The 26,055-nt window shown below is 36.2% G+C and overlaps 1 protein-coding gene across 1 annotated transcript in view; it reads left to right on the top strand.

Annotated features, from left to right (window-relative positions):
* Positions 1-26,055, top strand: part of Dcbld2 (discoidin, CUB and LCCL domain containing 2) — a 120,413-nt gene that overhangs the window by 77,835 nt on the left and 16,523 nt on the right. Inside the window, exons 4-9 of the mRNA XM_003469218.5 lie at positions 17,073-17,124; positions 19,123-19,195; positions 19,451-19,584; positions 21,364-21,404; positions 22,568-22,783; positions 24,132-24,256. Coding sequence (XP_003469266.1) covers positions 17,073-17,124; positions 19,123-19,195; positions 19,451-19,584; positions 21,364-21,404; positions 22,568-22,783; positions 24,132-24,256 — 641 coding nt within the window. The remainder of the gene's footprint in view (positions 1-17,072; positions 17,125-19,122; positions 19,196-19,450; positions 19,585-21,363; positions 21,405-22,567; positions 22,784-24,131; positions 24,257-26,055) is intronic.

The raw sequence follows: 26,055 nt of genomic DNA, 5'->3' as shown, positions 1-26,055 counted from the left end.
ACGATGCCTTAAGGAGAGGGCTTTTTTATATGGTGAGCTGTCTACTTTCCATTAGTTTATAAAATGTTGAACAAAGTGTGAAGGCTGCTAACATCTTTTAGAGAAAATGAGAAAGCGACAGTGTGGTAGCATATCCCTGTAATCCCAGAGACTGAGGCAGGAGGATCACATAATGAGTTTAAGGCTATCTGACCTAGCTGAGATAGCAAGACCCTGTCTCAAAAAACAGACAAACAAGCAAGAAACCAGAGAGAGAGAGAGAGAAAGAGAGAAAAGATAAACAATAAAATTTATTTGGGTGGAAAGAATAATTATTACTATTTTTTTTTTTGTCTTTTTCATTTTTATCGGTACCGGGAATCAAACTCACGACCGCCTGCTTATGCTGCTGAGCTAAATCCCCAGCCCCAATAATTAATATTTTTGACAGAGCTGGTAAAATAAGACATTGGAATATTGTGGAAATAGCCCTGGAATTAAACCTTGACTCTGCTTGCTAGCCTGATGACTTCCTGCAAATCATTTCACCTCCATGGATGGCATCTGTAAATGGATTAGTTGTGGGGACTAAGTGCTATAGTTTCTGTAGGTACACTAGGTATATAGTGTTACTTACCCTACTCCCTCATCTACTATTGCAAACACTCATAGTGACCCTGCTCCATAAATATCATTAAAAGCATGATATAGAGAACACATAATGACATGATAATAGATTACAATTATTTCAGTTTTACTTTTTAAAAACCTTGAATTGATAGGTAAGAGGATGAAAAATAACCCATTTTACTTCATTTCTCCCTAAAGTTTCTAGATCTTAATATTAAGTTAAATGTTTAGTTTGATTAGATTTTTTCCTATTTTCTCCTCAATTTCTATCAAGTTAAAGGCATCTGGAAAATAAGTAGCCTCTCCTATTTTTTTTTTTTTAATAAAGGAAAAGTTCCTATATTAGGTATTTAAATTATGGAGCTTTTTGACCCACAGACCTGAATGTCCTACATTAAATTTACTTAAGAGATTTGGCAGTTATCTCAGATAACAGAGTCAGTGTGCTGTAACCATGTAAATCTCTACCAGATTTCAAATAGTTCCATTGCTATTTCAGATGATTCTTAGCTTCCAAAGTTCTTGAAATATCTACTTTAATTATGAACATGTGGATAATAAGATTTTCCAAAGGGATAATCATCTTGTAAAATCCTCATTTCACAGCTATGTCCTGAAGTCTTATTTATTTATTTACGTGACTTGTCCTATCAGTCAAGCATTTATTTCATATGAACTGAATTGACTATATTCAAGAGAACTTTGGTTGAATTTCTTACTACTTTTTGTGTTATGTTTCACTTAACTATTCCTTATGATGATTCATATATTTGAAGAATGGTTGGCTTTGGTTGAAATCCTCACTTTGATTCCATCCAGGAAATTTATCTGCCATATAAATTCAGTGGTATTTTCATTGAACATCGCCACATATCCTTAGCTTAGCAGCTGGTTGAAGATTTAGAGTATTTGCGAATAAAAGTATAAATGGTCTTGCTTCAACAGCTACCTCATTTGTTACACACTCCCACAAAGACTTGTTACTTTCCTATTGCTTTTGCTAAAGTGGTGATTTCATCCAAGATAGACTAATACTCATTATATTGTACAGGAATTCATTGCAAAATTAGATTCCCTTTGAAACCTCTGCTTTACTCTTGGTTTTGGGAAAACAATAATTAAGACAGATACAACACAGCCTTAATGAAGCTAATAATAAATAGTATAGGATTGGAAAAAGATATGTAAACAAGTGGCTTTTTATTTATAGCTAAGACAGGAGGCCGGAGAGGTGCAGTGAGGAGAGCAAGACTGATGAGGAGCAGCACTTTCCTGAGTAAACCACTTTTAACCTCAGAACGGAAGGATTAATTGGAGATTCCAGAGTAGAAGGGGACACAAGAACATTACAGGGAAGAGAACAATAAGTGCAAAGACCTGTGCTGGACAGGATCTTTGGGAAAATTGGAAAAACCCAGTGACTGAAGTAGAGTGCAATGGAATGCCTAGGGAAGTGAGCAGATCTCACTATTGAAAGCCTTACAAATGTCTTTAGGGTAGAACTTTTCCTTAGGATTGCATGGATGTTGTTAGAACAGTAAGACTTTTTCTATAAGACTGCGTTTTTGGTTTTGTTTGTTTTTTTCTGTGAAGTAAAGGTCAAAGAAGAGTAAGAACAAATGTAGGAAGGCCTTGTAAGTCACTATTAGCCGAAACCAGATGACCAAATTAAGAGGTCTTCTGACATACACAGCAGAATTATTCCCATTTCTAACGACATTACACTCAGTTATATCTACAAGGAAGGGTTCATCCTGTCTGGTTAAGTTGTAGTAAGAGGCTTTGGGCATAAGGAGAAGAACGGGTTCAGAAGTACTCTAATGCCCAGGTCCTGTATCAGACATGGTACTACAGTTCTCTTAGTGACCTTTTTCAGTTGTTTCTGGTTTCTGTAAAACTTTGGATTCTCTCCTTCCCTGTGTTACTTTAATTATTTCTGAGTAATAGTTTCCAGAATTTTTTTTTTTTTTTTTTTTTTTTTTTTTACCAATTTTGGAAAGAATTACAACTAGCAGTGAAAGGAAAAATTTACATTTTCCTATTGTGGAGCATTCAAAGAGACATCAATATGAAGCGAAACTTCCAACAGATATGAGAGAATTAGTATTTCTACTTTAAGTTGAACTAGATGTTCGACTTTCTGAGAAATTGATTATGTGTGTGGACCTTTGATGTATCCTGGACATCTTAATAATACCCACTATTGTAAGACATTTTATAGCAAGAAACTCCTAAGTCACTGCCGATCTGAGAATGGCAGGGCTGACAACTCAGAGTCTGGACTTGGTAACTCAGGTCTTATTATGTAATTTAGTAACAAATGCTGCAGACTTTTTTGATTTAAAAAGAAAACTTAAAAATAGCATTTAAGGTTGGTCTTTAAAAATTAAATGTTTTTTTTTTTTTTTTTTTTTGTACTGAGGATCAAACTCATGACTTTGCACTTGCCAGGCAGGTGCTTATGCTTGAGCTAAATCTCCGGCCCTAAAAAACTAAATGAATAGTGTAGATGTGTGGTCTGAGTTTCTGTTTCATGATCTCTTCAACAGTGTACAAGAGCTCAGCATTTGTAGGATTCTATTTTTTTTTTAAAGTCATTTTAGTTACAGAATGATGAACTGAGTAAACAGACTACATTTGTATTGAAAGCAACAAGCCCTTTAGAGTAGAATTTGTATATGCCATAATTGGTATGTTGGGGTTGTGTGTTTTAAAGGCAGTATTGGAAAGTGATAATCCTGGTACTGTTTTTATAGAACATGGAATAATAACTTAAAAGGTAATGTTAAACCTCATTTCTTCAGATTTCATGGAAGCAGAATTTTGTAGTGGTCAGTCTAATATTTGTCTATTTAAAAATTTTTTTTTATGTTTTGGTACTGGGGATCGAACTTATGACTGCATGCTTGCAAGGCAGGCGCTTAGGCTGCTGAGCTAAATCCCCTCCCACATTTGTCTATTTTTGTGAGGAAAAATAGTTTAGAATTTTCTTTGAAACAAAATGACCTAGTGCGAGTACTCATGTTCAGTTGTTGAATGCTGTTCTGTAGAATCTGGTAACTATGTGCCTAAGATTTGTAAGTAGCTGAGTCTGGAAAATATTCCTATTTGACAGGGTTATTGTTACTGTATGATAGATTATTTTTAGAATTAATAACCAGTGTTATAAGATTTTCTGATTGATACATTTTTAACCATTTTGTTTGCAAATATTTTCCATTTCTTCCATCATAGTACATAAACTTCTAAGTGAAATGGTAGAATAGAGGACTCCTTTCTAAAGTTTCTGTAGCTTGTTTTTCTATAAGGAATGCTTTTGCTTTTAAAAATAGACTGAGAATTCATCCAAAGATTTTTTTGCTTTCTGAGCTATATAATAATTTTATAGAATTTCTTTGTTTCAAGTACTATACTTAACCATGTTGCTATTTGTAATTTTTATATTGTTTTATCATTATTGCATCTAGCAAACATTTTAGAAACCTGAAAATGTTAAACTGATTAGCAAATCTTAATAAGGTTTCAGTTTTCATTAATAATTTTAGGTTTTTTGATTTATAGACAACTGAATAAGGAATATACATGATATTTTGTGTATGTAATATAAATAACATACTGAAAATAAATATTTTAGTGTTAATTTATAGAATAAGGTGTTAGTGAGCAAAATGTTACCAGTGTTTAGAGAATTCTTAGAAGATTCTTGTATTAAAATAGTGATAACCAAAAGAAATCAATTCAACTTATGAAGTAAAGGTTATAAACTGACATGTGAATAACCTGAAGTATACCACAATGAGATTTCTTTCTGTGTGCATGGGTGCATGTATCTTTTAGTATTTGTGAAAGGATCACATGTGTTTTAGTGTACTATAGTGTGCTGTGCATTGGCTGTATCCTTCATTTTTCATGAATATTAATGTCCTAGATACTGTGTAAGTCACAAAAAGTTGTAACTTTACTATATCTTACGTTTATTTTTAATGCCTAGAAATTTAGAAACAGAGGGTTTGGTTTGACTCAGTTCTCTTTGTATTCCTTATGGCTTATATAACTGCATGTTTTATTGCTTAGGCAGCTGAGCCGTGCCCATAGTATCCTTAAGAAAGCACTAAATATTTTCATCTGAAAAAATGTTGTCTGCTGTCATACTAGGAACTGTGTTTCCTTAGGAAGCATTGTAGTTTTCAAAGAAAAGCATAAGATAATAATCACCATTTTAAATATGTAAAGAAGAGGGGAAAATATCTACTGTAGTATCTATCTGGTACTTAGTAAATGTCAGTTGATTGTGAATAGATTACCATATGTATAAGTTTCTCTTATCAAAATTGGAGTTTGTGCAAATTATGGCCTGATATGTATCATGGGAATAAGGAGCTAGATCTCAGAGGACACAGTGGGAGAATTTAACAGCAAGGTCAGCCTACATCCTGTAGCACTTGAGCAAAGATAACCACATACCCACAAAACAGCATTACTGACAAAGCCAGACTACGTATTTCTTCAGACTTTGGGAAGTTGGTTAGTTAAGAGAATTTTACTACAAATAAAGAAGTATTATTTTTAGGTATACATTGTCTCTTTCCCCGTTTTCTCACTTATAAGTAGTCTTTTATGTTTTTTAAAAAATTAGAATAAACACACATGCTGGTTTCCTTTCCTGTAATATTAAATTGTTTCAATTAAGCAAAAATTGCACCATGCAGTGAATTTAGCTGGTGTTAAACTGTTGTGAGTGCTAAAATGGCTTGAGTGTTTTCAGTTCAGTCAAAAACTCTTAATTGGAGGAAAATCTAAAAAAATTTCAAAATTCTATAGTCTCAGAGATAAACACTGTCAGTCAAAAATATTCCTTTGTGTAACCAATGAATGTTAATATTTTTTGGTTGATTTGTTAACAGAAGATGCTGATTCTGTGTACAATGTATGTATGTACTATGTACCTGACATTTCCTTTTTCAGTAAATACTTTCTAGAGCAATAATGAAGTTCTCCAGTCTTTGCAATTATTTTTTTTGGATATTTTAAATTGTACTTAAATTTTAAAATATTTGTGTCTGTCAGTTATGACATATAGTAACATTACTGAGTTTAGTTATCTCAGAAAAAATGTGATGTTAGTATCTTCATTACAAAACCTCTGCAATCTTTCATCCTGTTGTTGATGGCTATCTTGTTTTTGTCCTTGTATTTTCTCATGCTCTTGTCAAGGTCACATTATCCCACCTTCAAATCCTTTCTCAGGCTTTCCTCATTTTCAAGAGATAAGGAAGCAGATAATGAGGAAGGACAGAAGCTCTTTTTATGGGAATTACGATTACACTTACGGGTTAGACTCTACTGTCAAAATGTGTAGAATATACACAGGAGGCTGCACAGGGAAGAGAACGAGCCAGTCTGCGCCGGTAGAATTCTTGACAGCATTCTGGTTCGTATTCTTGCCATTCTCCCTGGTCCAGAGCACTCAAGTGAAGTATACCATTAGTGGGTATTATAGGGGTTGTGTGGAAAACAATTAGAATCAGGACACAGAATTTATAAAAATTATTTTATAGTGATCATCCAGAGTTAAACACAGAAAGTGCAGGAAATCTGTCCACAATACTAAAGACAGAATATTCAGCCAAGGGCCTGGATCCCACAGCAATGTCCTACATGAGTCTAGATGAAAACCTAGAGCCCATGACAGTGCCTCCCAAGAGTCCAACTGGACATCTAGAGCCCATGAGAAGGACTCACACCAGCCTGTTGTATGAATCCATACTGGGAAGGCTCAAAGGTCAGCAGTGGAAGCTAGAAAGTTTGTGCCAGTGGGGTGAAGGAGCTGTGCTGGCAGGTTGAGGGTTCTACACTGGAGCTGGGAAGTCATGCTCAAAACAAGGACCAGGACTGCCCTGAAAAGCACAACAGCCAACCTCAGTCACACAGAAGTCCCGAGCTCCACCAATGATAAGAACAGTTGAGTACATGCCAGGAAACCAGCATGATGAATTTCACCTGGACATTAAACAGCACACATCTTCCCCTCTGGAGCCAAAAGCAATGCTTGATCTAAGGACCAGAGCTCCCCCAAGGTGAACCACAGCTACTGTCACCAACAAGGTCCCAAGTTCCTCCCATGACAATGGTTGAACTTACTGGAGAAGCTAGTCATGACGAGCTCCTCCAGGAGAACCAATGGCTTAAATGACAACACTTAAGAGAAACGCACAACACCTCACTGGTCTTTTCCACATCTCTATTTGTGCTGGCAGCTTTCTTCAGGTCCGCTCAGCACCATGCTGATTTAATTCAGCTGCTGTCTTAGTTACTTTTTATTTGTCACCGAGACAAAATACCTGATGCCCAAAGTTGGGAAAGGAAAGGTTTATTTTTTATAGTTTTTGGAGGTTTTAGTCTATATTTAGTTGGCTCTAAGGCAGGGTGGCCGTTTATAGCGGCTGCAAACAGCAAGGTAGAAACTGGCAAGAGAGAAAAAGACACCTTTTCTTGGTCATTATATTGTATGCTGGCTCCACCCCTAGGTGGGTGTAGCTCTGACACCATCAATCTAAGCACTAGACATTGAGCCGATCACAAATGTACAATGAAAACACATGAGGCCAGGGGGCCACCGACATAAACCATGACATTCCATCCCTGGCCTCCAGGACTCATGTGCATCCTTTATATGAAAGACACTTAGTCTATCTCCAAGAGTTGTCAAAGTATTAACATTTTTATCTGAGATGTCTTAAGTCTCAAGTCTCTTTTAAGATCTATAGCAAGCTCTTAACTGTAACCCCCTGTATAAATGAAACAAGGTTAAACATTTTTAAAATGTAAAGGCACAAGATAAACATTATCATTTTAAAAGTTACAAACAGGGGAATATAAACATTGGAAACAAAGCTAGTGTAAAGTCCAGTAGGGTGAATATTAAGTCTTAAGAGTTTTATGCTCAGCATTTGAAGCAATCTGGTTGTTAGTGTCAAAAGGCTTGAGTGATTGTACTTCCATGGCACTTGTAGGGATTTTTAGCTCATGCAGCTTTTTTTTTTTTCTTAATTTTATTTAGGAAGAAAAAAGAAAAAAAAAAAACAGAAAAAGGGTACAAGTTATACAGAATTTCAGCAAAAATAAACAGTAGGAAATCACTAGTTAATTGCATATTGTCATCTTAGAAATAGTTGTTGAAGTTACAAAATTAAAGCATATAGAGGGGACTTTCAAACAGTGAGACTGCGAACAGTTTTGTTCAATAATCCAACAAAACTCAGTAATATGGTTATCTATCTTATACACTTAAATATATATGCAGTTATATCTTTTAGAGAACTTTCTTTTCCTCTCTTTTGTACAATGACAAATTACACATTTTGGGTTTTATTACTCACACAGTTCTTACTACTTTTTTTTGAAGAAAGTAAAACCAAATGTGACATACCAGGACAGTCAGTCAAATCAAAAGGATGGACATAACACATAGTATAAAAACAAAATACAAGGTGATCAACAATGGTTACCATAATGCCTCGTTATCTTAAAAAGAATTGTCTATATCATCAGTTATAATAAAATTGAACAAAACAGTAAAGAATAAGACCAATAAAACCAAAACATTGGAGACATTAGAGGACTTCAAAAGAAGATAATAATCAACCAGAATGGGCGTCACAATGGATCTTATTGTCTTCATAGTTGTTGCCTAGACTTTCAAACTTGGTACTATCTAGCATAACAGAATAGAGGAAAATCAGTCAAAACAAGATAGAGCAATACAGAATTTCAAATCAAGTTAATAGGAAATCAAAGTGGGTTACTGTAATATATCCTGCTATTTTTTATTTATTTTTCCCTTAATTAAAAGGATAAAAATGAAGAAGTAGATAATAAAAAGGAGATTGAGATAAAAAAAGAGGGCATAACAACAAAGCAGTGCAGGTCAAAACATAGCCATTTAAGCAAAATAGTGTTTCACCTCAAGATAATCTCGACATAATAGTAGCTACCATAGTGTCTCTTCCATTAAAATCTTTGGGTATAACTTCGTATACTGTAGCATCAAACATATCAAGACAATGTAAAACCATTCAAGAGAATGACAGTATTACAGGGTATTTAGAATCAACTAACAGAAAATGAACAACGGTTTCTATATAATCTCCTTGTCTATAAAAGTTTTTGTTTATATTATCACATATAATAAAATCCAAAAAGATACAACACGTTAAAACCGATGGAGACAGAAGAACAAAAGCTTGATGGGACTTCAAAACAAGAGGATATTAAATCAGCACTACCTATTATGATGTCTTGTTTTCTCCAAAATGGCTGTTCCTACCATCCAACCTTCTCTGCCTCATTTCTGTTGAGCTTTTTTTCTGTCACTAGTTGTCAGTTTGTCCTCTTAGTTTCGCTTTCTGCTCCATTCATTGTGGCCGCTCTACCACTGTTTCTGGAATCTTGGTATTTTTCATATTTAGAATATCCTGCAGTAATCTCTGTAGAGTTGAATTGGTGGTTGCAAATTCCCCTAGTTCCTCTTTATCCTGGAAGCACCTTGTTTTTCCATCAATTTCTAGGGACAGTTGTGTAGGATATATCAATCTTGGCTGGAGGTTATTATCTTTCAAAGCTTGAATTATTTCCCCCCACGCTCTTCGTGATTTGATGGTTTAGGCGGAGAAGTCTGCTGTAATTCTGATGGGTGTTCTCTTGTAAGTGATGTGTTTCTTGTCTCTGATGGCTTTTAATATTCTGCTCTTATATTGGATTTCTGGAATTTTGATTATTATATGCCTGGGTGTAGCTCTGTTTGGGTTGTAGGTAGCTGGGGTCCTGTATGCCTCATACATCTGAGTATCTTTACCTTTTGCTAAATTAGGGAAATTCTCCTGGATTATTTCTGTGAATAGCTTTTGTAGTTCATTTGTTTGAGTCCCTACTTCTTCTTTTATGTTCTTAATTCTTAAGTTATAGATCTTCTTATCATCTTCTAGTCTTTGTATTATTGCTGTTTGTCTTATTATTTTTAAGAAGTTTTTCATTTCATGCTCCCACCTTACAAATCTGTCCTCCAGTTCTGATAATCTATCCTTAGTTTCTTTCAAGCTGTTATGCCAGCTTTCAATAGAGTTTTTAGTTTCCTGGTAATCTCTTTGAACCTGCTTCACGTATTCTATGTTTTCTCTATTTTCTCCATCAAACAATTCTCCCCTTTTTTTCTGTTCTTCCATTCCACCATCTGTTTTTTCTTGGGTGGTGCTTAGCATTTCTCTAACTATTCTACTTATTTCTTGCTTTATTTCATTAAATACTTCATTTTTGAACTCCTCTATGAGGCTCCGGAGATACCGTTTTATATCTGTAGGTGCCGTGTCTGATATTGCATGTTTTCTGTCTTCATTCTCTTTTGCTTTTACCTTTCCTGGATCAGTGTTCTCAGGATTGGGGACTGAGGAGCCTTTCTTGTTGCTCCCTTTTCCCATACTTTTTGTTCCTTCCATACAAGTGTATGTAGGAGGTTCAGTTTTTTTTTTCTCTTTGTTTGTGGCAGTTTGTTTGAATCCGCCGGCTAAGTGTTCGTGCCCACTGCAGTGTACTAGGGAGACACAGACCTGGGCAGCCTCTGCTGGGCCCGTTCCTCCAGATCAACCTAGTGAAAGCTTCACTGCTAGAGTGCACCACCAGGTGCAGGGACCTGATTTGGGCTAGCCTACAGGATCTTAGTCAGCGGCGTCACCAGGCCAAGCGCTCCCCACCACTCCCGCTTGAGAGGGGAATATGCGACTAAAGTCACTGCAGGGCTGTGTTCTGGCTAGTCTGCCCATTCCCGGAATGTCCTCTGTTGGAGCCTCCTAGTCTATGAAAGGATCCGCATTTCACTCACTGCAGGTTGAGCCAGTCCCGCTCTCAACTCTGTTTGTGCCGTTTCCAGCTCTCAGAGCTTCGTGTGCCTCTCTCCCTGCCACACGGATTGGGACGCAGTATCGGCAGCAGGACATTCAAATCGAGGCTTCCAATGGCGCGGGATCCAGCTTCCACACTGAGATTTTTATCTGTTCCTGTTATAGCATCAGGATTGCATTTCCAGTTGGTTTCTCTCAGCTTACTTTGTTCCTGGGTGAGCAAGGTACATCTCCCCTTGCATGGGACTCCTCACATGGCACGGCTCCTGGATTCTAAGCTGGTAATCTCAGAGAGCCTCCGTGGCTGCTGTTATTTGTCCGCCATGTTCTCCCGGAAGAGTCATGCAGCTTTTAAAAAAACCCTCCGTTTGCTTTTTACACCTTTCTTGGATGATCTACGTTTTTGGCTTTTTTAAACTTTCGGGGTCTCTATTGTATCTTTGGCTTTACCCTTATATCTTTATAAATTTTCCTCTCGAGGGCACACTGCTTGGCCTCCCAGGCCATTTGCAATCAAGATGGAAGCTCTTTTACCCTCAGAATTTGTGTATTTTTTTGTACCTAAAATCAGCACCATGTGGATGCTGCCAAGGTTTGTTGCCAGCTGGAGCAGTAGTCAGGGTTTTGTTTTTTTTTTTTTTTTTTTTGGGGGGGGGGGCTGTAGGGGTCGAGTGTCTGGATTGTTGGGCTCTGTGAACCTGATTGTGAAGAAGCTTCTCTATGTTGCCGCCATTTTGGAACCTCATGTGGCCTCTGTCGCCATTTTGGAACGTGGTGTTCTGTAGCTTTTTTTTCTGAGCAAATTTTGCAGTTTTAAGGCTGTAAAGGGTGGAGACCCGCTGTTTTCTGGGATGCCCCATGGCCATCTTTTTTATCTCTTGCTTTTTTTAGCAGTCAAAGTCTCAACTCTGTCTTTATAATCCACAGCTTTACTGGAATTTTTTGTTTCTTGGCCAAACTCACAGCATTATAAATTATCCTGTTGGGCTTTTGCTCTTGATTTGTAACATATAAAGCTGGCTGAAAGTCCCCAACAATAGCCATGCCACAGCGTCAACATTTGACTGCCTTGAAATTTTTTTTTGCCAGATTAATCAGTCTATTGCCCTTAGTCTCAGTCTCAGGCAAAGTCTCTGGGCATGATCAAAATGTAGACAAACTTTTTGCCAAATTGTAACACACATTGTGGGGAGTCCAACAACCAATGCAGTCCTCTCCCAAGCCTGGTCTTCACCATGAGGCTTTTTATCAGCCTTTTGATCTCTTGAGCTCTGATCAGAATCTCCTCTATAGAACAGCCTAAGCTACTCCAGATCTGTGTATTTAGGTGACATGTCTGAACCTTTTAAAATTCTGCCCACAAGCCATTTTAAAGCCTCTTGAAAAACATGGTCAGGTATAGTCACAGCAAACGACCCCACTCTCGGTACCAAATTCTGTCTTAGTTACTTTTTACTCCTGCTGAGACAAAATACCTGATGCTCAAAGTTGGGAAAGGAAAGGTTTAGTTCTTACAGTTTTTGGAAGTTTTAGCCTGCACTCAGTTGACTCCAAGACAGAGTGGCTTGGCGGGGCCACAGTTTATGACGGCTGCAAACGGCAAGGCGGAAACCGGCAAGAGAGAAAAAGATGCACCTGTTTTGTTTGTCATTATATTGTATACTGGCTCCACTCCTAGGTGGGTGTAGCACTGACACCATCAATCTAAGTGCTAGACATGAAGCAGTCACAAAAGTACAATGCAAACACATGAGGCCTGGGAGCCACAGGCATAAACCATGACAGTTGGTGTTAGTTGACCACCAGTTTTTAATCCATAACAATGTTTTATGTAATAACATACATACTGTAGTCTTTTGAATGTGTTGAGTATTAGACTAAAATTAGTAAAGAGAGAAAAGTCCTATACAGAGACTTTCTCAGTGAAGAATTATATTACATACTGCCCTGCATTTTGAACATATCACCAAGTTCTGGTATTACAGGATATGTTTAACTGGATTCAGCGTGGTAATTGGTTGGATTATCTATATTTATTATAATATAAGCACTTACATATTCATCTTTTAAGTTGCTCCGGCTATCTGACCATTATCTCTGACTCCTCGTTTGCTGAAATTCATAGGCATTTGCACTTTTCAGGATGTATATATACATGCGTCAGGATATAACTACATCTCAGCAGCTCCACTGTTTTCTAGTTGAAGTTACCATCAATTTTTACCTCAGTTACAACAATAAATGGCTTATTGATCTTTGTTTCTGATCCTTTCTCCCGTCAGTCTAGTTTCAGAAGTCACCGTGATCTTTCTGAAATGAAAATCCTATCTTGCTTTGCCACATACCTTTACTTTACCTCCAAGACCCATAGGATTCGGTGTTGCTTCCAGTTTCTTGTTTAACTTCATCTTGTCTTCTCCTTTTCCATGTTGGCCTCAAACATTCCTGGTATGCTTCCAGGAGCCTTTCTGATTTTCAGTGTTTATATTCAGAGCCACACATCTCATGCCTCTCTCTATCATCTATTCCGGAGGGTTTTTTTTTTTTTTTAAATATTACTTTTCCTAAAAGTATACCGAACCACATTACTTAATATTGCCAGTCCTTAAATTTTTCTAACCATTCTATTTTTCTGAGTACTTATCACCTTCCAGCATTCCGTATTTCACTTAGTAATATTGCCTGTTTTTTTCTTATCTCCATTGGAATTATTCGCCCATGTTCATGAACTTTTGTCTCATTTTCTTTGTTTTATTTGTAGAACCTAGAACAATACCTCATCATAATATATGCTTATTATGTTTTTGTTGAATGAATAATTGAATGAACTGCCAGTCCTGACAGGACTTTTTTTTTTTTTTAAATCCATCTATGTAGATACGAAAGGTAGTGATTATTATTTCTATTAGGCTTTATTTTAATTTTATAACAATTGTGTTAACACATAACTCATCATATTTCTTATAGAGTATACACTTCACTGAATTTTCAGTGTATTCAGAGCTTTGCAGTCATTAGCACAGTTTTACAATACTTTCATCACCTCAAAAGAAGCTACATAATCAGTAGCAGTCATTTCTATTTGTCCCTCCCTGATTGTCTCCAGTCCTAAGTAGCTCCTGATCTACATTTGTCTCTGCAGTTTGCTTACTTTGAACATTTCATAATGGATCATACAATATGTGGTCTTTAATGATTGACTTCTTTCATTGTCCCATGTTTTCAAAATTCATCCACATTATAGCACTTATCAGTACTTCATTCCTTTTTATGAACAAATAATATTCTATTATTTGTATACACATTGGGCTTTTTTAATGTTACATCTTAAATACTCTGTATTCTAGACCTTCACCAAATGCATGATTTACAAATATTTTTATCCATTCTGTGGGTTGGCTTTCTCTTCCCGTGTCTTTGCGGCACAAAAATTCTTAATTTTGATGAACTTGAATCTTTTTATTTGGTTGCTTGTGCATTTCTCATCATAATAAAACACTGCCTAATCTAAGGTCAAGATTTACTCAGTTAACCTTGCTCCCAAATTCTGGTGGGCTTGAAACATGGCTTCAGGATGCAAATAAAAATTCAAAGTCATTTTGAAAATGATTCTATGAAAGGCCTTTAGTTTTAGTTCTTAAATTTAGATTCACTTTGAGTTAATTTTTGAATTGGCCATGTGACAGGTAACCCATTTTATTCTTTTGTATATGGATATTAAGTTGTCCCCATATCTTTGTTATGCCTCACACACACCTCCAGCTCCCTCCCCAGCTGAAGTGTCTAGACTCTTTTATCAGAATTTAATTGACTGTACATTGGAGGGCTTATTTCTAGACTCCAGAATGTTTGATTCCACTCCTTCATTATGTTAACATCTTATTCATAGCTATCTGGAGTTTCTGAAACAGATGGTTTCTTCTGAGCTGTGTTTATCTTCTCTGGAGGTTCTTACTAGCTTGGAGTGCTACAGTAACAAATTTTCTGGAAGACTGGGCTGTTTACTTGGGAAAAGTTTTCTAAAAAGTCACATAATGTCTTATTTTCTGCTTAATGTGTTACTTGCCTTTGTGGAATTGTAAATGTCAAAATATTTTCTTACAGCTTCTTTTTCCCTGTCTTCAATCTGTCCTTTTGGCTTTATTTGCAGCCTAAGGTCACCTTTCAAGCCTGGTGGAATTTGAGTGAGGTCATTTAGTTTCATATTTGCATGCCATACAGTGAGTGCACTGTAAGCACTGCATGAGCTAACAACTAAAGTGCTGTTCTGATCAAATTATATCCTTTGTTGACTAGTTTTTTGGCATGTGGGTTGAAGGTAATGGGGTTAGTTGGTAGTCATCTTGTGACTTAAATGCCATACGGGATCACACACATACACCTTTTCGTTTTGGGATATTAATCTCACAAGCTGGACATCTAATCTTAGAAGTTGAAAAATCTTTTGATGCATAAGAAAAGTGGAAAAGTTCTCATTGATACTGTGCAAAGATTGACAGGAATAATTGTAGAGTACAGCTAATTCTGTTTATGTGTCTACTTTTTCAGTAGGTCAACTAAGTAGAAATGAACTCTTGTCCAAGCTCGTATCCTCTTAAACTTCTGAAAGATAGATTTATCTTATTTATGAAAATATCTGTGGTATATACATATTGATGTATACAGTTGCTCTCAAAATATTATTTTCCTATTAGTGTAACAATTACTATGCTGTACTTTTTGGTACTGGGACTCAACTCAGGACCTTGCACTTGCCAGGCAGATCATTATGCCACTGAGCTATATCTCTAGCTCCTATGCTCTGGTTTTTTAAAGCTACATTTCAGTTGAAGGTAGGCATGGTGACATGCACCTGTAATCCCAGCACTTGGGAAGCTGAGGCAGGAGGATCACAGTGAACGAAGGCTAGCATGAACTACATAGCAAGACCCTATCTTAAAAAAAAGATACGTTTCAGTTGAATAGTAAATTAATGTACTTCAAAGGAATGGAACATTAATTTCCTGTAAGATAGATGGGAGGCCATTAATGTAACATATTTCTATGCTGGCAGTGTGGTAAGAAAAATGCTAGGTATGCGATCTTCTTCCTCAGTGTATTGGCCCCTTGGATGTGGTTCTTGAGCCAACTGTGTGTGTGTGAAATCACCTATTTTTGTTATTGCCTTCAGGTCTTTGTCCAGATTTTCCTCTCTAAGCATTAATAAATGATAACTTTGCCATTAGTTTAATAATAAAAGCTTCTTGACTGTGTGCTGCGCTATAATTGCTGCTCACAGTACAAAGGCAAAGAAACAGTGTCAGCCTTTGTGCAGAGAATAGCTATTATAAAAAAGATGTAACTGTAAACTCTTTTTTTTAAAAAAATATTTTATTTAAAAGGAAAAAGAGAAAAATAGCAGAACAAAACAAAACAGTGTAAGGGTACAAGTAATTCAGAACTACAGAAAAGCAAAATAACAAAAAACAGTATGCTATCACCAGTTAATAGATTACTCGCTATCATCTTAGAAACGGTGTATTTCCATCAATTAATGTAACATATACTCAGAGAACATAGAATAATCATCTGTTCATTAAAGCAAATAAAACATAATTGTGTGCTATATGCTAAAGGGGTTTGACTTGTGAAGGTCAGTGACTGTGAGGAAGAGACATTTACTTAAGTTGCAATCTTAGATTCATCTGGGTGATGCATCGGTAGCAGAAACACCTTCCTGGCTGACAGAGTATCTTGTGCCAGGGAATCCAGAAGATGGCAAAACCAGAGTTGAGAGTAAGGTGGAGCCAGATACTTCGAGACTCTATATAAGCTACACTAAAGGACTTTGTTTTCTTTCCTAACAAGCCATTGAGTTTTAAAAATTCAAGGTTGTGTTTTATTTATATGGATCAGGAATTAGGTCTCAGTTGAAGGCTGGCTGCCTCTTACTCAGTACTGATGTCTAATCTCTTACTCAGAAATACTGATGTCTAGATAATGTTAAATTTTAAAATTTATGTTTTATTTAGAGCAGTACTTCACCAATTTAAATTTTTTAAGAATAACCTAGAAGAATTTATAAAACAGATTTTGGAGGCTCCTTCAGAGATCTGAAAGTCAAGATGAGTCCAGCATCTTCTAAGTTGTGAGGAGGTGTTGGGAATTTTGATTAGAAATCAGAGGTTCAAAAGTAACTTTTTGTTATTCATTGTAACTCATTGTTTTCTTTGTGCATAAACAGTAAGGGATCATTTAGTCATAATATTTGAAATACTTTGGGAGCTATATTACATAGAACCTTTTGCAGCACATGCAGATTTTGTTTGGTGTATGGGTATCCTCCTTTTCTAGGAGGGAATACAGTAGAAAGCAGCATTGAGAAACTCAAGTATTGGAAGCAATCTTAGCTCCAGAACTTAAGACCTATGAAATGAGAAAGAAGTTATGATGAACACAGATTTGTAACATTTTCAGTACTGTTGAGATTTTGTAATTTATATCCATACATTTTGAGATTCTATCGTATTTGGTATTTTAGCAAGAGCAGTAAGTCTGTGTATTATAGAATTCACTTTTTTGTTTTTCTAGATCTAATTACTTGTTTGGACATTGCATCCAACTTTTTGGAACCTGAGTTCAGGTATGGCCAAATTTATGACTTGTATGTGTGTACTTAGATGTTTCTCGTAATCTACTTTTCATTGTGTTATACTGAAGGTTAATATATAATGCGTGAAACAATCATTGATTTGGGACTTTTTAATAAATTAGAGACAATTTAAACCTGAACATTTAGTTGCCATATTTAAATTCTGCTTTAACTGTAACATTTAGATCTCCAAAATGAAAGTCTAATTTTTAAATGCCTTAAAAGTAGAACCTGTTGCTGTGTAAAATCTGACAAAATTGTTACTATGAATAGCAAAGCTGTTTCTCCATCTTTTTTTTTTTTTAACAAGAAAGGTGGGGGAATGGTGGAGGCTGAATTCTTCAGCGTTCTTACCCAAGTAGCATTTCTTTTACTGTTCCTATGCTTTATACCTTTGTCTCTTGCCTAGATTAGGATTACTGTTTAACTGATCTCCAATATCTTAATTTATGCTACTGCCAAGTAGCTTTTAAAAATGTATACTGATCATTTCTCTTCTTAAAAATGTTGAGAAACCCCTGATTGTGGTAAGTGGTTCAGAATTATTTCATAGTCAATCTTTCATGAGTAGGCCCTGGACCATTTTTCTGATCTCATCTGCACGCACTGTGATTTACACTGCTGTGAACTATCAGAACTCTTGCTCAGTACCTCTGTACAGTGGTTTGCTTGGCACTCTCCTTCTCATCTTTCAAAATCCATTTCACTAGCCTCCTTTCAACTTGCTACTTCTCCCAAAGAACCATAATTTATCTTCGAGAGTGTTCTCTGTCTGGAACGAATATCTTCTTCTGCATCAGGGGAGCGTGGTTAGCAGGAATAACTTTAACCATGGCATCAGCTGGCTCCCCTTTCTACCCTTCACTCCATCATCATCACTCAAACCCAAACTGCTGTCTGTGGGGCTACTGCTCTATCTTCCCAGCCTCCACTCATGATTCCTTATCCGTTTTTACCCACCTAGGAGCCAGAATAATCATGTTTAGTACATAAAGGAAAACATGAGCACACATATGTTACATTAATCATGTACATATGTAGACTGCCAAATTCCTTTACTGAACTCTGTATTTTACTTAGAAATAATCCCATAGTCTTTTCCTACAGGGCTTTTGTATGATCTAGGCCCTTTCCATCCCTCTGACTTTGCTTGTGCTCAGTGTACTCTACCTGCAATGTTCTTTTACACTCATAGCCACCTGCCACCTGTCCTGCCTCAGAGATACACTCTTTGTCATGATTGGTGTGCATTTCTACCACTTGTTCCAGTGACATCTGGCAGCCCACGTACCCACCCCTGTTCCTTGACCGAGACTATGCAGAGCCCTGTGTAGAGTCCGTAGAGATCATCCTCTATGTTAGGGGCACATTGTTGTTCATTAGCCTTACCTGTAAAATGAGTCCACAGGATTTTTGTGTGAATTGGCTGAAATATTTAAGATTGTTGTCTAGCACATTTAAACTAAGTGTTCATATTACTTTTATTAAATTAGAGTTTTCCCAGTTACGTTAAGGTGCCTTTTCTTTATGACAGAATCAAAATCTAAATACTTACATATTGGTTTAATGTCTTTTTTTACTGCTAAAGTATAAACTTACTGATGACAAGAGTCATATTTGTTTGGTTGACCTTTTTAAACTTAGTACCCAGCCCAACCAGACACTCAGCAGACTACATAATAGACATTCCTCCTGTAAGTCTGGAGAATATAATGAATAGATTTTATAATAGAAATATGTATGCCATTCATTATGAAGTAAAATAAAGCAATATGGAGACTGTGAGATTCTTGTAAATATGTGGCTTAAGAGATGTTGAAAATTTGTGGATGGAAAAAAGTCTTAAGAGGCTTTTTGAAGTGATTCCTTTTAGGGTGATGATATTATGCAAGTTAGTTACATTGAGTTGAAAAATGTATGTGTGATATGTTTTGCTTTTCCCCAGAAAGTGCAACATTATATAAGTTTTTACTTATTTCCATTTCTCAGTAAGTACTGCCCACCTGGTTGTCTCCTTCCTTTTGCTGAGATATCTGGAACAATTCCTCATGGATATAGAGATGTAAGTTGGACACAGACTTACTTTAAAATTGTAATGTAGCTATTTTAAAAACTCTGGAGTATTTAGATGTGTATTTGTTACATTTCTTTTTCATAATAGGCAGTGTTTTTTTTTTTTTCTTCTGCAAAATCATTATGGCATCAGTACTCTAATCAGAAAAGCCAAATCAACTGATTTCTTGAGGAAGTAGAAGTGTTTTGATTATAAATATCAAAAGAAAATTCAAACTTGTATTTTCTTTTTCCCTTCCTCAAGTCCTCACCATTATGTGTGGCTGGTATACATGCAGGAGTAGTGTCCAATGTGTTGGGTGGCCAAATCAGTGTTGTAATTAGTAAAGGCATCCCGTACTATGAAAGTTCTTTGGCCAACAACGTCACATCTGTGGTGTAAGTACATATGCTGTTTATAATAAGCATGGTGGAGGAGGCGGGGTGTGGGGGACTAGCTCAATCTCAACAAGATCAATTTTAGAAAGATGAAGTAATATTGATCGAGTAAGCGCTCATATTTGTGTTCTTAGTGTATGAGAATTTTTAGAAGTATAGGTAGTCTTGTATTACTTTAGCTCATTCTACTTATCATTTGGAAGGGTGATTTGTTTCTTCATGTTCTGAGTCTTATCTGGGCTGATAGACTATCTGGGCTGAGTCTATCTGGGCTGTTAGACTAACAATTCATTGCCAAGTCCTTACTTTATTGTAAAGACCAGAAGGGCTATTGTGTACCTTGTAATCCATGCAAACCAGGACGAATTGAGGGTAATTGAAATTCTTTGAGTGTAAAATAAATTTTCCCTCTCATATCAAGAGGATATTGACAAATGTATTTTCATGGATTCTACAGTATTCTCCTGTTTTATAAAACAGACTAGGCATCAAAAGTTGACATTGTATAGAAATGAAGTATTTTTTATCAATCTTGCCAGTTGGTATGATCAGCAATGTGTATTTATAAATCTTGCCTCTTAGTAAGCTCAGTCCTGCAGACAACAGGTAAGCCTAACTGAAGCCAGTATTTCATCAGAGTTCTAAGCCAGATTCATTCATAAGACATGAGCATGGGCCATTCCCAGGACGGGATAGACCAGAAGTTGGCAGTCTTTTTCTGTAAAGCTCCAGCTAGTAGACAGTTTAAGCTTTAAGGACAGCACATATTTGTTATTTATTCTTTATTCACTGCTTTTTAACCACATGAAAACAATTCCTAGTCCACTGGCCATACTAAAGAGGTCATGCATAGGTGGCCATCGTTTTCTCATCCCTGTGGTAGAGTTAGCAGTCTAACTACCTTTCTGGTTTCTAGTTTTTGGAGTTTGCTTGTTTGTTTGTTTTTGAGACTGGGTCTCCCTACAAACTCACTTTGTAGCTCAGGCTGGCCTTGAACTTCTGGCTATCATCCTGCCTCAGCCTCTCAAGTGCTGGGACTATAGGTGTATACCACCATTCCTGGATTTTTATTTTTGTTGTTGAGACAGGAATGCACCGTGCTACCTTTTTTTGACTTCTGCAGGATTTTATATATATCTTTTCATTTTTTCCTCACGTTCTACCTTTAGAAAAAACTTTTTAGTGTGCAAATTCTTTCATACTTCAGAAACATGAAAAGTACATTCCCTTATAACATGTTATTAAACGCACTATTCTTCCAGCTTGTCTGGATCCTTAAGACCTGCTATGGAGTGAACTTCATACTTCACGTCAGTTCACCATTCTGAACCATCTTTTGAAACTTGGAAGTGATACTTTATTCTAATACTGAAACCAACTCAAAGATGGAGATGCTACAGCCCTTGAGTGCAGTCTATAAGTAGTCAGCTCTTCCTCTGTTTACTGTAGGAAATGAGCCTTTCTCTAAAAATATATTTTTATCTTACAACTTGTACCCAAAGTTGCCATTTCACAGAAAAGTTTTTGAGTTTATTTTATAAAAAAGAAGTTAAATAAATGTGTTCATATACATATTTGCATAGTTATATGTGAAAGTTTGTACTAGATTCTTGTAGAAAAAAGTTGTTTATGCTGAATTCAGAGGTTGCTCTTCTTAGAAATGAAGTTTTTTTTGAAGAACATTATCAGTTGTCTAATTTTTAGCCACAGAAGTTTCATTAATATGAGAATGTCATGTGTTATGTGAATATCATAAGAAAATACGTTTTTCTTTTTCAGGGGACACTTGTCTACAAGTCTTTTTACGTTTAAGACAAGTGGTAAGCCTTTCATCAAATTTCTAACAATATAATTTGTGTAACAGCTAATTTTTCTCTAGCACCAACTGTTGGTGAGGCATTGTGCTAACTGCTGGGGTTTTGTGTGTGTTTCTTTTTGTACTTTATTTTCCATAACAACACCACAAGTGAAATAGGGTAACTAATTACACAATGAATAAAGTGGATCTTCACTCTGTTGTAAGAAGGAGGCTCCCAGAGAGGATGATGTTAATATGATGTGGTGTGTTCAGGGTGGTATGACCATGGACACTGAGAGGATGACTTTTGAATTTGACTGCAGCAGAAATTATTTGTTGAATGCAGCTTTTCATTTGCCAGGCATTGTTGTGCTAGTGAGACAAAAGCAAGTGAAACACACACACAACCCTCATAGAGAATATTACATATAAATAAAAACTAGAAGGAAGTAAACGAGATTACCAGTTATCTAGTAGATGTCTTAGAAAACCAAAGGTACCTCTTTGTAAACTAACAGTTAGTACTCATGGATGCATGGTCAGTTCACTATAATCATGGATTTCACATGTGCACATTGGTAGTACTCAGAAAAAATTTCATATGTACTGAACATGTGCAGATGTTCTTGTCATCGTTCCTTAATACAGTATAACTACATTGCATTAGGCATGTAAGTAATCTATAGATGATGGAAAATAAGTGATACCTCTGTTCATGAACATTTGCAAGCAATATGATTTTTAGAAGCACTTGGCAAAATTTTGTTTTTATTTGCAAATTCTTCAGCAAGTGACCGACATGACTGTGGCCATCTTTCCCATTAGAACACAAATGGGGCTATCTTTTCCAAAATCGTAGAACAAATTCAATGCATGAACCCAGGCACTGCTGTATACAGCAAGGATATATAAGATATGTGCTTGTAATAATAAACCATTTTATATAAGGAATTTGAACACCTGTGGCTTTGGTATCTACTTTGTGATGAGCAGTAGGGTTTTAGACTCAGTCTCCCAAGAATACTGATGGATGAGTATGTATTTATAAGTTTATTTAGAATATCCAAATGATATGGACCCAAGAAGCACTTGCCTAGTTGTGTAATAGTTTGCAGAAAATGAGTTTATATAGGTTTTGAATTTACATCTAGAAACTAAGCTTTTTTTTTTTTCTTCCCTGCCCAGGTTGTTATGGAACACTGGGAATGGAATCTGGTGTGATCGCTGACCCTCAGATAACAGCATCATCTGTATTGGAGTGGACTGACCAAACAGGGCAGAAGAACAGTTGGAAACCTGAAAAGGCCAGACTTAAAAAACCTGGACCTCCTTGGGCTGCTTTTGCCACTGATAAAGATCAGTGGTTACAAATAGATCTGAATAAGGAAAAGAAGATAACAGGTTAAGAGACAGAATTTTCTACAGTGGTTGGTAATAGTGATTTTATATGGGGACATCTTAAGATTTTTGTAAAAAATTAGGTCATTGCCAGGCGTGGTGGCTCACGCCTGTAATCCCAGCACTGGGGAGGCTGAGGTGGGAGGATCATTGCAGGTTTGGAGACCAGCCTGGGCCTTGACCAGCCAAGGCCAGCCTGAACTGCATAGCGAGATCCTGTCTCAAAAAAGACCAAAAAAAAAATTAGGTCACTGAAAATTTGATTCAATTTTCTTCACTGATGCTGCTATTACTAAAGATAGTTTTTGTCTTTTAGTTTTAAAATTTTGTTAATTTTTCTTTTTTTTTTTTTTTGTGGCAGTCTTGCTCTATAGCTTAGCTGACCTTGAGCTCACAATGATCCTCCTGCTCAGCTTCCTAAGTGTTAGGATTAGTACCACGTGGCACCATTCCTGGTTCAAAATAGTTTTGTGAAACATGGTGGTATTGAAGATTGAATCTGGAGCTGTACCTATATCCCCAGGCCTACGTTTATTTATTTATTTATTTGGAGACAATGTCTAATTAAATCAGTAGATTGCTTAGAGAGGTTCTAATTTGCAGTCTTCTTTTCTCAGCCTCCCTGAGTGCTGGGATCATAGGTGGTCATCAGTGTTCCTGGATGTTATTTAGTTCTTAAAAACTTTACCTTTTCATTGTAATAAAATTATTTTATGATAATATTTTGGTAAAGTGATCCTTAGACATCTAAAATAATCACCTTTTGCGGTCATTAAGAGAAAGTTATATTCAAGAAGGATTTTTTTTTTTTTTTTTGTAATACTGGGAATTGAACTCACAACCTTGTGCTTGCCAGGAAGATGCTTATGCCACTGAACTAAATTCTCAACCAAGAAGGATCTATTTTAAGTGCTACAAATGACTAATGTTCTGCATGTGCCAAGTATAAATTTGATTTAGAACTTTGTGAATGGTCAGAATAATTCATTGAGGCTGATTTAAATAATTTTGTTAAAAATTTATTTTTATTTTGATACCAAAAATAATATTAGTCATCACCTTTAATTTTTCCATCCCCAGGAAATCATTTTTACTCAGAATTTAAAATGTATAATTATGTGAACCTTAGCTGCCAAAATAGGACAGTTCTTTTTTTAATCCACACCCATAATTCTTCCTGTCTCTGCAAAGAAACAATCCAAGGATTTAGTGCCTACTGTGATGAAAACTTGCACTTAGAGACAGAAATGAGCCATAGTAAAAACATTTGTGCAGTACAATGCAAGTGCTCATGCTTTGATGCTGAAAACTGGGACTCAGACCCTGTGCACTGATGAAAGTTCTTCTCCAGGCATTATCACTACTGGATCAACCATGATAGAACACAATTATTATGTATCTGCCTACACCATTCAGTACAGTGATGATGGGCAGAAATGGACTGTGTACAGTGAGCCTGGGACGGAGCAGTGTAAGGTAAAATGATTACCAAGTATTTTTTAAAAAGGTCCTTTGCCAAAAGTCACAAAAGTTCTGCTGTATGAAGATGTAGATGTTAATCATTTTGTCTTCCTCTGCCCTCTTCTGGTTATTTTAGGTAGCGTTAAGTGCCTTCTAACTGATTAGAAAGTTCTCCCTTATTTTTAGATCTCTTTTGACAACTGGAACATAAATACTTTACTGACTTTTGACACTGAATTTTTACTGACATTTTTGGCCCCTTCATTAAGAGATACTAGAAAGCAACTTGAAGTTTTTTGTCCTTATAAACTTACTAATCTACCAAGTAAGAGAGAGCCCAGTTTATTTCCACATCATTTCTGCTCTTTAAAAAAAGACAAAACAGATACAGGATAAAGGGCTTTAAAAACTTGGAGGAGGTTTTCAAGATCATCTTACCAGCTTTTATTTTAGAAAACTTATGTTTTTCCTACTTGAAATGTTTCTTTAACATCTTATGATAATTGTTTCACTTAGTGAAAGATTATGAAGATGCTGGAATGAGCCACAGAAGAAAAGGTGTGGAGAGTAGGCAGAAATGGATCTCACCCAGGTGCTTACACCTCTCACCTCCAGGCTTTCTGGCCTTGTGGGCTGTGATCTACTGAGGGAATTTTAAGTAGGGAGTCCCCATCCCCAAGGCAGAGAGATGCTTTCTATCTAGAATTGAAACTACAAGCATAATTTTTCAATGAAATTTCCCACTAAATTTGGTTTTGATTATATGATACTTTGTTTTATAATGTGTTTCATTTGGTTATAATCTTCAGTTTCTACTTTTTAAAATCAATCTCTTTAAAATTTCAAGAATTTTTACTGTCTTTTCTGTCCTGCTATCTTGTTTTTATTTTATAAACTAGCTCTTTGAGGAGCTGCTAGCTGTTAAAGCAAATAGGAGTACTATCTCTGTGCCTACCTTCTGCTTAATGCTACAAACTTGGTGATTCTTTAATTCTAGCACATCCATATTTACTATACTTGTTGTATGATATTAAATATTTAATACTTATTATACTTGTGAAAAAAAGTTTTAAAATTTAAGAATGTTCATGCTTATATATAAAGATACCTAACAGTAGTGACTTACATTTCTCAAAGTTATTTTACTGCATTTCCCAGCACTGTTTATTGAGATTTTTGTGTGTGTCTATGTGTGCTGGAGATAAACTCATGACCTTGTGCTTGCATCACTGGGCTAAATCTCCAGCCTCTATTTTGCTTCATTTTTGCAAGATAATTTTTGTAGCTATAGAATCTAGGTTGACATTTTTCTTTCCATATTTAAATAAACTGGTCCACTTTCCTGGCTTGTATTGTTTTTGATGAGACTTCTAACAATCTTGAATATCTTTCACAGTTTATTAGTAGAGCTTATAAATTTCAGTATCGTTACTAATTTTATCATGCACTATATTTAAGTCCCTTTACAATGTCCCATGTATTGTGAAGTGTCTCCATTTTAAGTGTTGGCAGCGTGAAGTAGTTCCACACCTGTGTGTCTGCGAGACTCATTCTGCTGGCTCCTCGTAGTTTTTTGCCTCTTCAGGGGTCATGTCTATACAAGTAACTAAAGATTTAAAGGAAAAGCCTCCACAGTTCCTCAAAGTCAGTCTCAATCTGATTTTCTTTCTCCCATCCTCAGTCTGTCTCCCACTCTCATCTTTCCTAAACTGTGTCATACAAATTCTAGCTGTTCATTGACCTTGATGTTTCTGAACTCTATCTTTATCTTTTGTCTCTTTTTGAGGCGGGGTCTCTCTATGCAGTTCAGGCTG

Source organism: Cavia porcellus, unplaced genomic scaffold, assembly GCF_034190915.1.
Source record: "Cavia porcellus strain 051 isolate PalLab524CR breed Dunkin Hartley unplaced genomic scaffold, mCavPor4.1 scaffold_15, whole genome shotgun sequence".
Classification (NCBI taxonomy): domain Eukaryota; kingdom Metazoa; phylum Chordata; class Mammalia; order Rodentia; family Caviidae; genus Cavia; species Cavia porcellus.
This window is presented reverse-complemented; position numbering and strand designations above follow the sequence as displayed.